This window comes from Mobula birostris, chromosome 5, assembly GCF_030028105.1.
Source record: "Mobula birostris isolate sMobBir1 chromosome 5, sMobBir1.hap1, whole genome shotgun sequence".
NCBI classification, from domain to species: domain Eukaryota; kingdom Metazoa; phylum Chordata; class Chondrichthyes; order Myliobatiformes; family Myliobatidae; genus Mobula; species Mobula birostris.
The window spans coordinates 7,048,934-7,065,665 of NC_092374.1; the positions used below are offsets into that span (position 1 = coordinate 7,048,934).

Here is a 16,732-nt window from a genome sequence, read left to right on the forward strand (position 1 = left end):
CAACAAAGAGATAAATGCCATCCTAGATTAATTGTTTAATTTAGTCTGAGTCACTGTTATGGGATTGTAATAATGTAGAAATGCTTTTGTCAAAAAAAATCCTGACACCGACCCACCAACCATGCTCCTGTCAAGATTCAAAATTGAAGTGAAATGCGTTGTTTGCGTGAACGACCAACACCCCCACCGATGTACTGACCCTGAACAGGAGGCCAGCAGACCTTGGTCAGCAGACCTTGGTCCTCCCACCCACATTGAACTCTGACTGTAGATCCCACTGAAAACTAGACAACCTGGGGATGGGACGCTACACTGAACTCTGACTGAAGATCCCACTGAAAACTATCCGACCGGGGGTGGAGTGGTCACCAGCCTTCATCCACACTGATCTACAGGTCTAAAATCGAGCTGGACATCCTGGCCCACAGATGTCCCATGTCCGTGTTGCTGGCCTTCAAACGTAGAATGGAGACATAAGATCTTTCCTCTAATTCCCCCCCCCCTCATTTTACTTAAACAGACAGTGTGGAAGCGGCCGTTCCAACTCGACGAGCCACACTGAGAAGCAACCCCTAGTTTAACAATAGCCTAACCACAGGACAATTTATAATGACCAATTGGCCAACCAACCGGAACATCTTTGGACTGGAGAGGGAATCACACTCGGTCACGGGAAGAACAAAACACGTTCCTTACAGATGGCGGCAGAGCTGCGTTCTGAGGACACGAACACCCCGATACGTAATAGCGTCACACGAACCGCTACGCTACCACAGTGTCCTCCCTTCGGCAGGAAGTTGTAAAATCAGCCAGGTCCATCATGGGCACCAGCCTCCCCGAGCACCTTCAAAAGGTGATGCCTCAAAAAGACAGCATCCTTCATTAAGGACTCCTCAACACCCAGGACGTGCCCTCTTCTCATTGCTACCATCAGGGAGGAGGTACAGGAGCCTGAAGACACACACTCAATGATTCAGGATCAGCTTCTTCCCCCAACGCCCCACCCCAGCCATCAGATCTCTGAACAGACAGTGAACCCGCGAAGCCGTCCTCTCTTTTTTCTCCTTTTTTTTGCTCACTTTTTGCACTTCTTTAATTTTTTTATCTACTTCTTTTTGTAATTTACAGTTTTTATTATCACAATGTACTTCTGCCATAAAACAACAAATTTCATGACATATGCCAATGATATTAAACCCGATTCTAATTAAAGCTAACGCAACCCAGAACTCCCCTCTCTATCTCCAAAATTATACCCACAAACCCAAAAGGAAACCACTATAACAACAACTACAACTGAGCCGTGACCCCAGTGGAGCCATCTTGAACTTTAGTGAAAGGCCACGGGTCCCATCACCGACACCTCACCCACCTGAAGACCAAAGCCCCATCCTGGAGACCCAGGGAGATGAAGTCACTGTTGAGCCTCATGGAGCTGTCTCCTCTCCACAGCAACAACCCGTCGTCAGCCGTGGTCTTGAACCTCATGAAGATGTTGGTGCGGGATCCCGAGACCCTGGCGGGCAGATCAGAGGGACCCATGTCAGGCTCAGGCTAACCACAACCCCTCCCTCGCTTCACCAAGCGAGGGGAGAGGGAGACATGCAGAAAAGTGCACAAATCCCAGGAAACTATCTAGTCATCTGGACAAGCAGAAGTCCCTCAGAATAAGGTGGTTAACTTCAAGTGGTTGGGACATGAGCTAACGTGAGCCAGAACCTCTGTCCCAGCGAACTGGAGGGGTCGTGTTCTAATGGTTACTGAAGACAGGTATTTGGTAGTCTTCCCCAGCGATTCATTGCTCCACCATCCCCCAGGTCAACGTGCAGAGGATGTTTCCAATAGTGGGAGAGTCTATGACCAGCGGGCACAGCCTCAGAATACAAAGAGGACCCTTTGAAATGGAGATGAGGAGGAATTTCTTTAGCTGGAGGGTGGTGAATCTGGGGAATTCATTGCCACAGACAGCTGTGCCGGCCAAGTCATTGGGTACATTTAAAGTGGAGGGTGATAGGTTCTTCATTAGTAAGAGCATCAAAGGTTACGGGGAGAAGGTAGGAGAATGCGGTTGAAAGGGATAGTAAATCAGTCATGATTGAATGTTGGAGTAGACTCAATGGGCTGAATGGCCTAATTCTGCTCCTATGGTCAATGTACACAGTACTCTCAGCATGGTCTAATCATAGCTTCAACTGGACTTCACTACGTTTCACTTCTAACTCTGTTTGGTTTCTTTTGTGTGGCCTCACTAACTTGTGGTTGAAAATCTGGGTTAAACTTGGTTTATTCCTGCAATTCACAGGAGAAGATTTGTAAACTTGCAAAACAGGTAATTTACAAAACATAAGATTTCTGAGGTACTCAAACCACCCTGTCTGGCACCAAAGTTCAAAGTAATTTTATTGTCAAAGTGCAAACATGAGGAAAATCTGCAGATGCTGGAATTTCAAGCAACACCCATATAAGTTGCTGGTGAATGCAGCAGGCCAGGCAGCATCTCTAGGAAGAGGTACAGTCGACGTTTCGGGCCGGGACCCTTCATCTGACGGGAGATTCTTTTTTTGCGGGCATACTCAATAAACCATGATCGCTCATAAAGATAATGATGGTCCTATCAGGCAGAAGCCACAGAAGTCTGAAAGCAGGTACCACCAGGCTCAAGAACAGCTTCTATCGCAGAGTTATAACAATATTGAACAGTCTTCCTGCATGATAAAAGTGAACTTTACATCTCTCGACCTCAGTCTACCTTGTTATAGCTTTGCACTGTATCGCCTACTTGCACAGAGTTTCTCTGTAATTCTACCGCTGTATTCCACATTCTGTTCAGGATTTCATTTTGCACAACCTCGATGCACTGATGCTTGATCTGCAGAGATGGAATGCAAAACAGATCGTTTCACTGTATCTCAGCGCATGTGACAATCAACCAATTACCAGGTAGGAAAAATAAATTGTTTCACTTGTCATGGAGACCACGATCGCCTACGTCACACGACACGGAACAAAATGATGGTGATGGTGAACTTGTGGGTGGACCCCCAGTGACGGATGTATATGGATTTCATGATCCCCTTATTCCCCTTCCCCACCCAAACTCCTACCTCCCAATTCACAGGACCCCTTCTCCCCTCCTTTCTACCCCAATATAAACCTCACGTCCATCAAAAAAATAGCAGCATCCATCATCAGAGACCCCCACCACCCAGGCCACGCTCTCTTCTTGCTGCTTCCATCAGGCAGAACATACAGGAGCCTCAGGACTCACACCACCAGGCCCAAAATATATATATTATCCCTCAACCATCAAGCTCTTGAACCAGAGGCGATAACTTCACTCACCCCATCATTCAGATGTTCCCACGACTTACGGACTCATTTTCAAGGACTCTTCATCTCATGTTCTTAATATAAGCAATATTTATTGTTTATTTATTATTATTATTTCTTTCCTTTTGTGTTTGCATAGTTTGTTGTCGTTTGCACATGGGTTGAGGGCCCAAGTTGGTGCGGTCTTTCATTGATTCTATTACGGTTATTGGATTTATTGAGTATGCCCGCAAGAAAATGAATCTCAGGGTTTTATATGGTGACATATATGTACTTTGATAATAAAGTTACTCTGAACATTGACCATTGACCCATATTAAACCTTATGTGACAGTTACTTGCTTTGTAAGTTTACAAATCTCCTGTGAATTGCAGGAAATGACCCATGTTTTCACCAAGCCCCTACAATTCAGATTAGATTAAAGATTATCTTTATTTACCACATGAACACCAAAACACCCAGTGAAATGCATCATTTGTATTAATGACCAAAAGAGTCTGAGGATGTGCTTGGAGCAATCCCAACATACCAAGTCCACAACATACTGATCCTGTCCAATACATCTTTGGACTGTGGGAGGAAACCAGAGCACCAGGAGGAAACCCAGGCGCTTACGGGGAGAACGTACAAACTCCTTACAGACAGAGGCCGAAATTGCAGCTGGGTCGCTGGTGCTGTAATAGCATTATGCTAACCACTAGTCCACCCCGCCACCCTGCAAGACTCTGAGATCATTCACAAATAATCCTAGAAATTTACAGCATGGAATTAGCCCAACTCGCCCGATCCGGCCACAAAACCCACTTTTGCTCGTCCATTTTGCTTGCATTTGGCCCATACTGAGCGGCACGGTAGTGTAGTAGTTAGCACAACCCTTCACAGTACCAGTGACCCGGGTCCAATTCTCGCCACTGTAAGGAATTTGTACGTTCTCCCTGTGACCATGTGGGTTTCCTCCAGGTGCTCCAGTTTCCTCTCATATTCCAAAGACGTGCGGGTTAGGGTAAGTAAGTTTTGGGCATGCTACACTGGCACTAGAAGCATGGCATCACTTCCAAACTAACCCCAGCACATCCTCGCTGACGCAAATGAGACATTTCCCCGTATGTTTCAAATGTTTCTATGTACACATGACAAATAAAGCTAATCTTTTTTCTCTCTCAGTTCTTTCTATTATAGGAAATATCATTGATTGTCTTTGGAAAATCTAGAGATGCTACATCTACCATACCATCATTATCCATCCTCTCTGTCACCTCCTCAAAAAGCTGACAAGCTTGGCCAAGTAAGATTTTGCTTTCTGAAAATGAGGGTCCACGGAGGGTCTGAAGGGGGTAGGTGTGGCCGAAAGTGGACTTACCTCTTGAGTACATTTGGATGGTCGTAGGTGAGGTAGCTGCGGCCAATGAACTGTGGGATTTCGATGGCTTCTGTGACAGCTGAAAAGCACAGGGAGAATTCAGTCAATCTGTTCCCGGTTAACGCAGATCACAAGGGAGTCACGGGAGGGGATGTCAGCTATGTTTTTTTAAACAGAGACTGGAAGTGCATGGAACACTCTGCCAGGGGTGGAGGTAGAGTCAGATACAGTGGGCATATTGAAGAAACTCTTAGATAGGCACATGGGTGATAGAAAAACGGAGGGTTACGTAGGAGGGAAGGGTTAGATTGATCGTAGAGTGGGTTAAAAGGTCGGCACAACATCGAAGGGCCTGTATTGTGTTGTTACGTTCTGTGACTCAACCAGGTCTCAGAGAGACAGGAGACACACTCCTGAAGGCCCTTCGAAGGTGCTCAGTGCTGGGGAGGTGAGTACCCATGAAGGAGCTGGCTGAGTTTACAACTTCCTGCAGCTTTTTCCGGTCCTGTGCAGTGGCCCCTCCAGGCCAGACGGTGATACATCCAGTCAGAATGCTCTCCACAGTACATCTGTAGAAATCTGCGAGAGGTTTCGGTGACAAATGGTGGCATCCATCATGAAGGACCCCCACCATCCAGGACATGCTCTCTTCTCATTGCTACCATCAGGGAGGGGTACAGGAGCCTGAAGACACACACTCAGCATTTTAAGAACAGCTTCTTCCCCACCACCATCGAATTTCTGAACGGTTGATGAACCCATGAACACCACCTCACTAATTTGCTCTCTTTTAGCACTAATAATTTATATATTTTAAGTCGGAGTAATTTTTTATGTATTACACTGTAATGCTGACGCAAAACAACACAGTTCACCACATACTGTAGTTCAGTGATACTAACCTGATGCTGATTCTGACTGTGACCAGCTGAGGTTGACCCTGGGTTACTGAGACAAAGAGCTGGTACCCCATCCTTAAGGACACCATCAAGTACAGATGGCCTAAGGCAGGGGTTCCCACCCTGGGGCGCACAGGCATCTTGCTTCTTGGCGAGGTTGGGAACCCCCGGTCTAAGGCCAGGCTTAACTACGAAACACTACCAGTTCCTACATGGACACACTGGGATCTACTTACTGTTCAGGCAGTAATTCCCACATTCTGCAGCCCCACGGTGCGGAGGGAGAGAGAACAAGATAGAAGTTAGCGGACAAGCAATTACAACACCCACACGCTGGAGGAGGGACCAGAGGGGAGAGGAGAGCACTGGAGGCACCGGGGTGGGTGGTGGGAAGCTTTCAACCAGAGGCACCATAATACTTTCGTGATTTTCCTGAAAAACGTTTCAAGCAAACAGGGCTTCCTGTGGTGGGGTTACTGCTGGACCCCTCCAACGCGGCAGGTCACATTGCCCGTGATCCAAGCCAACCTCTGTAAACACGGACCCAACTCCAAAGAAAAGATCTTCATGGAGACAGAGAGGCAGTCTGCTGCACACTGTCCTTCATCTGTCAGGGCACAGAGTGTAAGAGCTGGGAAGATATGTTGCAGTTGTACAGGACACCAGTGAGGGTATCTGGGGTGTGCTCACCTTGCTGTAGGGAAGAAGATGTAAGCTAGAAAGAGTACACTATTGATGGCATCTACACACAGCACTGTCATAGGAAAGCAGCATCAAGCATCAAGAACCCCCATCATTCAGGCCACGCACAGTTCTTACTGCTGCCAATTGGAAGAGGGTACAGGAGCCTCAGGACTCTCACCACCAGGTTCAGGAATAGTTATTACCCCTCAATCATCAGGGTCTTGAACCAAAGGAGATAACTTTACTGAACTCCACTTGCCCCATCACCGAACCGTTCCCACAACCCATGCACTCACGTTCAAGGACTCTTCATCTCATGTTCTCGATATTTATTCCTGACGAAGGGTCTCGGCCTGAAACGTCGACTGCACCTCTTCCTACAGATGCTGCTTGGCCTGCTGCGTTCACCACCAACTTTGATGTGTGTTTCTCAATATTTATTGCTCATTTATTGTTATTATTTCGGTGTATCATTTTATTTGCGTAGTTTGTTGTCTTTTGTACATTGGTTGTTCGTCTGTCTTTGGTGTGTGCAGTTTTTCATTGATTCTGTTGTGTTTCTTTGTATTTACTGTGAATGCCTGCCAGAACATGAATCTCAGAGTTGTATATGGTGACATATATGTACTTTGATAATAAATTTACTTGGATCTTTTGAACTTGTTTGAAGATTTATGAGGATATTACCAGGGCTCAGGGCCTGAGTTATGGAGGGAGGCTGAGCAGACTGGGACTTCATTACTCGGAGTGTAGGAGACCGAGCAGAGCTCTCACAGAGGCGTATACAATCGTGAGGGGCTAAGACAGGGTTAATGTGCACAGGGGGTCAAATAATGCAGGGCAGGTGAGAGGAGAGGAGAGAGGCCCGAGAAGGCATCTTTTCCACCAGAGGGTGGTCAGTATGTGGAATGAACTGCCAGAGGGAGTGGTTAATGCAGGTACAATGACTGGTATGTGGACAGGAAAGGTTCGGAGGGATATAGGGCAAACGCAGGCAAGTGGGACTGGGTTAGACGGTTAGCATGGACAAGGCGGGCCAGGAAACCTGTTTCAGTGCAGAATGACCCCACGACAGTACCACTGGCGTAGCGGTTAGTACAACACTGTTACAGCTCAGAGTCAGATGTTTGTACATTCTCCCCGTGAGCGAGTGGGTTTCATACGGGTCCAAAGGTGTACCGGTGAGTAGGTTAATTGGTCATTGTAAATTGTCCTGTGATTAGGCTGGTGTTGCTGGGTGGTGTGGGTCGTTGGGTCGTTAGGGCCTGTTCCACGTTGTCTCTCTAAATGAAATAATATTGACACTGGACAGCAGAACAGACAAGGGGCATTAGACCACAGACTTATTGTGTTAAATACCTCTCGATGTGGAACCAACTGTAAACATTTTTATTTTTGCAATGTCAGTGTTTAATGCTCACTGCTAACTGCCCCTATGGTAGGGTATGGTGACACCCCCTCAAAGCTGGCATCGTGCTTACAGTTCAGAGTAAATTTAGTATCAACATTACGACTGTCAGGCCAGGGCGGAGGTGAGACGGTGCCGACGTCATACTGGGGGGGCTCAGAGCGGGTGGGCGCTGCGGGACCCCGATACCTTTGTGACACCTCAACCCCTCGAAGCCCAGGGGACAGTCGCACTCGAAGGCGTCGTGTCGTGGTCTGCAGGAGCCTCCGTTGACACAGGGGCTGGAGACGCAGGGGTGGGCGGCGTTTTCCACGTTCACTCCCGTCCGGAAGTCCTGTGCCAGCCGAAAGCTCCGGTCGTTCAGGATCAGCTGGAGAGGAGGGAGGGGCACGAGGGGTCACTCGGGTGAGGGAAAGGGAAACCAAGATGCACCCCCACAACTAATACACAGAGACAAATACACCATGCTAACACACACATGTAACACACACACGCGCACGCACACACACACACGCACCACGTTAACACACTCAGCCACATGAGCATACTGACATTCCCGTTGGCACTCTGATCCGCCGTGACAGACAGACTTACGTTCTGAATGCTCCCAGAGAGGGGTTCCAGGACCCCCGAGTTCTTCCTCACGTGGTCGTAGTCAGGGACGCCTCCGAGAAATATGTCCCTGCTGCACCGGATCTGGGTGAAGGCTCCCTGTGGGTAGGGGTGGGGGGGGGGTGTGAAATGAAGATCCGGTCACTGGGTACTCTCCGGGAAGAGACCACCACTCACTGACCCAGTGTCCAGCTCCCAGCGCCTGCGTCAGACCCCCGGGCAATCCCCACTCCTCCACGCCCAGAGCCCGTCCTCTCACAGGGCTCCTTCCTCTGCCCCACCCTCACTGTCCCCATTCAATGACTCAAACCCCATGCTCCCGATCACCAGCATAAGAAGAAATTGCATTTTTTTCCAGAAGTGCCTCCCACATCCGTGACAGAACTGGCTCGAGAGTACGACCCTTGTCAGCCCCTTCCAATCCTGTGCATTGGAGCCTCCGCACGAAACAGCAACGCAACCAGCCAGGACACTGGTTGCACATCGATGGAAATGTGCATGAGTCTTTGCTGACATGCAAAATCTCCTCCAGCTCCAAATAAAGGATCGCTGTTGATAAGCCTTCTTCATAATTGCATTAATGTTTCGTGCCCAGGGTATACCTCTGAGATTGTCCAGGAACCTGAAGTTTCCACCACAGACAGAGGAGCAGAATTAGGCTATTTGTTGATTGAGTCTGCTCCACCATTTGACCGGCATTTTCCCACTTCCCCTTTCAAATCCATTCTCTTACTTTCTTCCCAAATCCTTTGATGCCTTTACCAATCAACCTTCGCTTTAAATACACCCAATGACTTGGCCTCCACAGTCATAGGAGAAAATGAATTCCAGAGACTCACTGTCCTCTGGCTAAAGACATTCCTCATCTGTTCCAAATGAACGCCCCTCTAATCTGAGGCTGTGCCTTCTGGTCCTAGACTCTCCCACTCCAGTCCATAACACCATAGACACAGAAGCAGAATCAGGCCGTCTGGCCCATCGAGTCTGCTCCACCATCCAATCATGGCTGATCTTTTTTCTATCTCCTCCTCAACCCCAGTTCCCGGCCTTCTTCCTGTAATCTTTGATGCCGTGTCCAATCAAGAACCTATCAATCTCTGCCTTAAATACACCAGCCGACCTGACCTCTACAGCAGCATGGGGCAACAAATTCCACAAATTCACCACCCTTTGGCTGAAGAAATTTCACCACACCTGTTTTAAATGGACGCCCCTCTATCCTGAGGCTGTGCCCTCTTGTCCTAGACTCCCCCGCCATGGGAAACATGGTTTCCACATCTGCTCTGTCTGGGCCTTTCAACATTCGAAAGGTTTCAATGAGATCCCTACTCATCTAAACTCCAGCGCATACAGACCCAGAGCCATCAAACAGTCCTCATACATTAACCCTTTCATTCCCAGGATCACTGTCGCGAACATCTTTGGACACTCTCCAACGTCGGCATGTCCTTTCCTACACACGTGGCTCCTGATGGCCCCTTCCTTAGGCCACAGTTAATTGCTAGAGATATCCACAACCTCACAACCCCACCCTCAGGGCCATTTGCGGTGCCATCAGCAGCTCCCCCTCACATTTGAGCAGCGGTTTGACCCACCTGGGCCGTGCCCTCCACTGGGCGCTGATCGTCCACTTGCAGGATGCCACTCCGGGCCGTGCGCGATACCCTCACCTCATGCCACTTGTTCAGTGCCACGGGCTGTTCACTCCTGTGGGCAGCGAGGGGAGAGGCTCAGAGACAATCACCCGCATGGGGTGGCAGTAAGTGAAGGGGGTCATGGTAGGGGAGAGGAGTGACTAGGGAATGCGAGGGATGAGGACAGATCTGAGTGTGTGGGAGGTGTAAATGGAAGGGAAAGCAGGATTGAGGGGCAGGGAATGGGCTGAGAGTGAGTGGCTGGGATTTGGTGAGGCTAAGTCAGAAGGGAGGTGTGACCACCCACCTGATGACAGCAGGTCCTGAGCCGCAGTCAAAGCGGAACTCCACGTGGCCCTGAGCCAGCGTGAGGGCAACAAAGTCCTTGCTGGCCTCGTCGTGGCTGTAGAGGATGAGGCCGCTGTCCGCCTGGGGCCGCAACGACAGCTGGAACTCTGTGAAGGAGAGATAGTGCTGAGGTGCCAGGGGCCAGGCCAGCACCCCATAGGACATCAGCGAGGCGTTGAAGTGCGGGACCACCAGCTGAAAGGCTGGATGGGGAGAGCAAGGGAGAGAGAGAGAGAAAGAGAGAGAAGTGCTTATCACAACCATCAAAACCACTTCTCCACCAACCCCATTACCAGACAAACCTCAACTCCAATAATCCCATTATCAACCAATAGAACCCCATCTCCACCAACCCCATTACCAACCATTAGAACCCCTATACTCCAACCCAATACCAGACAAACCCCATTATCAACCATCAGAACCCCATCTCCACCAATTCTATCAACAATCATCAGATCCACTTCTCCACCAACCTCATTTCCAGACAAACCCTATTAACAACCATCAGAACCCCATCTCCTCCAACCCGCATACCAACCATCAGAACCCCATCTCCACCACCGCCATTATCAACCATCAAAACCCCATTTCCTCCAATCCCATTGCCATCAGAACCTCATCACCACCAACCCCAATATGAACCATCATATCGCCACCAATCCCATTAACAACCACCAGAACCCCTTCTCCACCAAACCTATTACTATTAGAACCCCTTCTCCACCAGCCTATTACCAACCATGAGAACCCCGTCAACAAGCATCAGAACCACTCCTCCGGGCCGGCTGATGGCGCAATGACATCAGCGCCGGACTCTGGAACGGAGGTTCCTGGGTTCGAACCCAGCCGGGTCCACTCCCGAGTATGTTTTCCATTCGTGCCAGGTTGAGTATCGAGATCGCAACTCGACCTCGTAAAATAAAGGGAAAATACTGCAAAATGTCTGTGTGAGGAGTGGCACGCCACACAGTCTCTCTCTCTCTCTCGCTCTGCGCCTTGTAAAGGCATGGAAAAAACATCGTCCCGCCAACATCACACACGCACAGACGCACGGATGCACACATGGACGCACACCGCAGATGCACACACACAGACGCACACACACGCACACGCCAAAAGTAAAGAACCACTTCTCCACCAACCCCATTTCTAGACATTAATATTAGAACCCCGTCTCCTCCACCACTGTTACCAACCATAAAAACCCCATTACCATCAGAACCCCATCTCCAACCCCAATACGAACCATTAGATCTCTACCAATCCCATTAACAACCACAATAACCCCTTCTCCACCAATCCCATTATGATTAAAATCCCATCTCCATCAATGCCATTACCATTAGAACCCATCTCCATCAACCCCATTTACACCCACCAGAACCTATCTCCATCAACAACATTGACAACCATCAGAACCCCTTCTCCACTAATCCCATTTTCAGGTAAAGCCCATCTCCACCAACTCTATTACCAACCATCAGAACCTCATCTCCACCAACCCTATTACAAACCACAAAACCCATGTCCACCAACCCCATTAGCAACAATCAGAATCCCATTACCACCAATCATCAGAACCTCATCTCCACCAATTCCCTTAACAATGACCAGAAACCCATCTCCACCAACCCCATTAACAGCTATCAGAATCACATCTCCACCAAACCCATTACAAGAGGACCCCACTGTCAACCAACAGAATCCCATTTCAACCAGCTCCATTATCAACCAATGGAACTCCATCTCCACCAACACCATTACCAACCATGAGATCCCCATCTCCACCGACCTCATTACCAACCATAACCCCATCTCCACCAACCATCAGCACATTTCCACCAACCCTATTACCAGCCATCAGAACCCCATCTCCACCAACACCATTACCAACCATCTCTACTTTAGTGATTCAAAGGCTTGTCCAGATAACTTCCTAAATAGTAGGAATGCTTGGAATAGTAGAGGGAGGGGAAGGGAGGAGTAGGGAGAAATATAGGGGAGAGGTGAAAGGGCATTGAGGAGGAGGAGATGAGAGGTGAAGGGGGTGAAGTGAGGGAAGAGGGGGAGCGAGGGAGGAGGTGTGGAGAGGGAGGATGGTGTGGGGAGAGGGTTAGGGGAGTGGGTTTAGTGGATGTAGAGAGAGAGGGGAAGGGGAAGAGCAGGGGGAGAGGGAGAGGGAGGGGAGGCAGGGAGAGGAGGAAAGGGTAGGGTTGGAACATACCCTCCTCGCAGTGCCAACCTCGGAAGCCCAGTGGACACAGACAAAGGTAGGAGTCGGCTCGGTAGGGGACACAGGAGCCCCCGTGAGCACAGACGATCCCACGACAGAGGCCGGTGCCGCATTCCCCTGAGAGAGAGAGGAGAGAGGGCACAAAATCACTGTGTGGTGTCCGGGGGGGGGAGCAAGAGAGGGAGGCAAGAAGGGCTGGAGGCAACGTCCTACAGAAAGATTTCACAAGCAGGTGCAGGGTTCCCCATAGACAAACATGGGGCGAGTGTAAATGTCTTTGGCTTCCTGCAGTCCCTGCACTCCCCCTGAATGGGCAGTGTTAACTTTACAACAGTTCCTTACGGGTGTCACAGCCGGGGGGTTGGGGGAGGTGGTAGTACTGTAAAGGGGACAAGCTCCCACTACCCATTAAATGCTTCCAATGGCGTGCACTTCAAATAGTCTCTGACAACCCAGTCCATGCATGGCTTAGCTACTAAGACAGGCAGAACCATTTCTACTGACAAGAGAAGGGGTGAAGGCGGGTTACTGGCATTTTAAAACCAGTTGCTTTGGGCAGATGGGGCCCGCCAGCCGTGGTTGGCAGCTCATCTCGGAGAAGGAAGAATCAAATCTCAGATCTCTGCTGCTCTGCTGTCTTGCAGCTATACCCCAAGGGGAAGGCTTCAGGATCCAAGGGAAAACTCCACAGTTGGAGCCCCTAAGACAGTCCTACAATGAGTTCAACGCTAATTGGCAACTCCTGCGATGCTGCTGGTACCAAACTGTATCGGCCTCTGCTGTTCCTGTGGAGAGGGGGAGCCCGCTGCACGGGCAACAGCCTGTTCTCTATGGCATACTGCCCAGGCTTGCGTATCATGTAGACAGCTGGGACGTAATGTGCACGGCCAACCCCATTCAACAGAGGGCCACAACCGTTACAAGCTGAGGATCTGTGGGGGGAGGAGGGTTCACAGTTACAGCACGGAGACAGGCCCATCTGCATGGCAACACAGCGGTGAGCATAACGCTTTACAGCGCAGGTGACTGGGGCCCAATTCCCGCCAACACCTGTAAGGAGATTGTTCATTTTCCCCGTGAACTTAGTGGGGTTCATCTAGGTGTTCCAGTTTCCCCCCGACAGTCCAAAGGCGTACGGTTAGGTGAGGAAGCTGTGGACATGCCACGTTGCAGCCGGAAGCATGATGGCACGTGCTCGGTCTGTGTTTGTCGTCGACGCAAACAACACACTTCACTGTCTGCGATGTTTGGACGCACATGTGACTAAGCTAATCTAAAATATTTCCCTTCATCTCTTTCCATCTCTCTCTGTCTCCCTCCACTGCATCTCTTTCCGTTTCCCTTCACTACATCTCCCTGTCTCCCTCCACTGCGTCTCTCTCTCTCTCTCTCTGTCTCTCCCTGTCTCCTATTGTAATTTAATTTGTTATGCCTATGTTGTACTGCTGTCACAAAACTGCAGATTTCACACTAACATCAGTGTCAACAGCATGAATTCTGATCTCATACCAGCCTCGACCACTTCGTCTGGCAGCTCGTCCCACAACCCCCCACCCTCTGGGTGAGAAAGCTGCCCTCAGCGAGCATAGGTTTACGGTGAGAGGCTTTGTTGTTCACTCGAGGCTGGTCAGTATATAGAAGAGGTGTGTGGCTGAAGGAACAGTATATGAACAACACTTTAAAGGTACTTGCACAGTTAAATGGACAGGAAAGGCATCCTTTGGAGGGATTGTCCCATGATTAGGCTAGTGATCAGCAGCACTGGGGCTCCACAGGGGACTGTCTTGTCTCCCTTTCTCTTCACCATTTACACCTCGGACTTCAACTACTGCACAGAGTCTTGTCATCTTCAGAAGTTTTCTGATGACTCTGCCATAGTTGGATGCATCAGCAGGGGAGTTGAGGCTGAGTACAGGGCTACGGTAGGAAACTTTGTCACATGGTGTGAGCAGAATTATCTGCAGCTTAATGTGAAAAAGACTAAGGAGCTGGTGGTAGACCTGAGGAGAACTAAGGTACCGGCGACCCCTGTATCCATCTAGGAGGTCAGTGTGGACATGGTGGAGGATTACAAATACTTGAGGATACAAATTGACAACAAACTGGACTGGTCAAAGAACACTGAGGCTGTCTACAAGAAGGGTCAGAGCCGTCTCTATTTCCTGAGGAGACTGAGGTCCTTTAGCATCTGCCGGACGATGCTGAGGATGTTCTACGAGTCTGTGGTGGCCAGTGTGCTATCATGTTTGCTGTTGTGTGCTGGGGCAGCAGGCTGAGGGTAGCAGACACCAACAGAATCAACAAACTCATTCGTAAGGCCAGTGATGTTGTGGGGATGGAACTGGACTCTCTGACGGTGGTGTCTGAAAAGAGGATGCTGTCCAAGTTGCATGTCATCTTGGACGATGTCTCCCATCCACTACATAACGTACTGGGTGGGCACAGGAGTACATTCAGCCAGAGACTCATTCCACCGAGATGCAACACAGAGCGTCATAGGAAGTCATTCCTGCCTGTGGCCATCAAACTTTACAACTCCTCCCTTGGAGAGTCAGACACCCTGAGCTGATAGGCTGGTCCTGGACTTATTTCATAATTTACTGGCATAATTTACATATCACTATTTAACTATTTATGGTTCTATTACTATTTATTATTTATGGTGCAACTGTAACGAAAACCAATTTCCCCCGGGATCAATAAAGTATGACTATGACTATGTTCAATATGCGTGTTGGGGAGTGTGGCTTGTTGGTCTCGAAGGGCCTGAACCACACTTTATCTCCGAATAACCAGTGGGCATTTCTGTCAGCCCGGACCAGTTGGGCCAGTTCTGCCAGACGGCTGCTTTTGTGCGTAGCTGTGAGTGGTGGGGTGTTCTCACCGGCCTGCGACGGCTGCAGGACGAACAGCTCAGAGACGGGGCATCCTTACCGACGTCAGCCCCACTCAGAGCGAGACCTTGGGGCCAGGGTTTGAGGCTGACCCTCTGGCCATTGACCACCAGCGACTGGACACAGCCACGGAATCCCTGATTGGCTTCTGCCACCTGGACAAGCCAATGGGCTCGCGGGGCTCCGCCCAGGTACAGCGGAGTGCGGAGGGTGATCCTGGAGTAGCGGCCCTGCAGGTAACAGCAAGATCCCAGTCAATTGTGGGGTGGGGGCTCCTGTCCTGGCGTCACATCCAAACCCTTTGCCCTACATGCCCAGTGCCACACTGAAAACCTTCCCTCAGAACCCCAATGCCACAGCCAAATCCTTCCCCAGAAATCCTCAGCACCTCACTCAAACCCTTCCCAATATCCTCAGCACCTCACTCAAACCCTTCCGATACCCTTAGTGCCACATCCAAACCCTTCCCCCAATACCCTTAGCACCACAACCAAACCCTCCAACACTGCCCCATGCCACAGCTAAACTCTTCCCCCGACATTCCCACTGCCACACCCAAACCATTCCCCACAAAACCCCCACTGCCACACCCAAACCATTCCCCACAAAACCCCCACTGCCACACCCAAACCATTCCCCACAAAACCCCCACTGCCACACCCAAACCATTCCCCACAAAACCCCCACTGCCACACCCAAACCATTCCCCACAGAACCCTCACTGCCACACCCAAACCATTCCCCACAGAACCCCCACTGCCACACCAAAACCATTCCCCACAGAACCCTCACTGCCACACCCAAACCATTCCCCACAGAACCCCCACTGCCACACCCAAACCATTCCCCCACAGAACCCCCACTGCCACACCCAAACCATTCCCCACAAAACCCCCACTGCCACACCCAAACCATTCCCCACAAAACCCCCACTGCCACACCCAGACCATTCCCCACAGACCCCTCACTGCCACACCCAAACCATTCCCCACAGAACCCTCACTGCCACACCCAAACCATTCCCCACAGAACCCCCACTGCCACACCCAAACCATTCCCCACAGAACCCTCACTGCCACACCCAGACCATTCCCCACAGACCCCTCACTGCCACACCCAAACCATTCCCCCACAGAACCCCCACTGCCACACCCAAACCATTCCCCACAAAACCCCCACTGCCACACCCAAACCATTCCCCACAAAACCCCCACTGCCACACCCAGACCATTCCCCACAGAACCCCCACTGCCATACCCAAACCATTCCCCACAGAACCCTCACTGCCACACCCAGACCATTCCCCACAGAATCCCCACTGCCACA

At 50.1% G+C, this 16,732-nt stretch overlaps 1 protein-coding gene across 3 annotated transcripts in view; it reads right to left on the minus strand.

Annotated features, from left to right (window-relative positions):
- egflam (EGF-like, fibronectin type III and laminin G domains) overlaps positions 1 to 16,732 on the minus strand; it is a 166,297-nt gene that overhangs the window by 57,620 nt on the left and 91,945 nt on the right. For all 3 annotated transcript variants that reach the window (XM_072257543.1, XM_072257544.1, XM_072257542.1), the window contains 8 exons: positions 15,447 to 15,636; positions 12,504 to 12,629; positions 10,236 to 10,479; positions 9,890 to 10,001; positions 8,277 to 8,393; positions 7,872 to 8,052; positions 4,692 to 4,770; positions 1,373 to 1,516 (listed from right to left, as the gene is read on the minus strand). In XM_072257543.1, the coding sequence (XP_072113644.1) occupies positions 1,373 to 1,516; positions 4,692 to 4,770; positions 7,872 to 8,052; positions 8,277 to 8,393; positions 9,890 to 10,001; positions 10,236 to 10,479; positions 12,504 to 12,629; positions 15,447 to 15,636 (1,193 nt within the window). The remainder of the gene's footprint in view (positions 1 to 1,372; positions 1,517 to 4,691; positions 4,771 to 7,871; positions 8,053 to 8,276; positions 8,394 to 9,889; positions 10,002 to 10,235; positions 10,480 to 12,503; positions 12,630 to 15,446; positions 15,637 to 16,732) is intronic.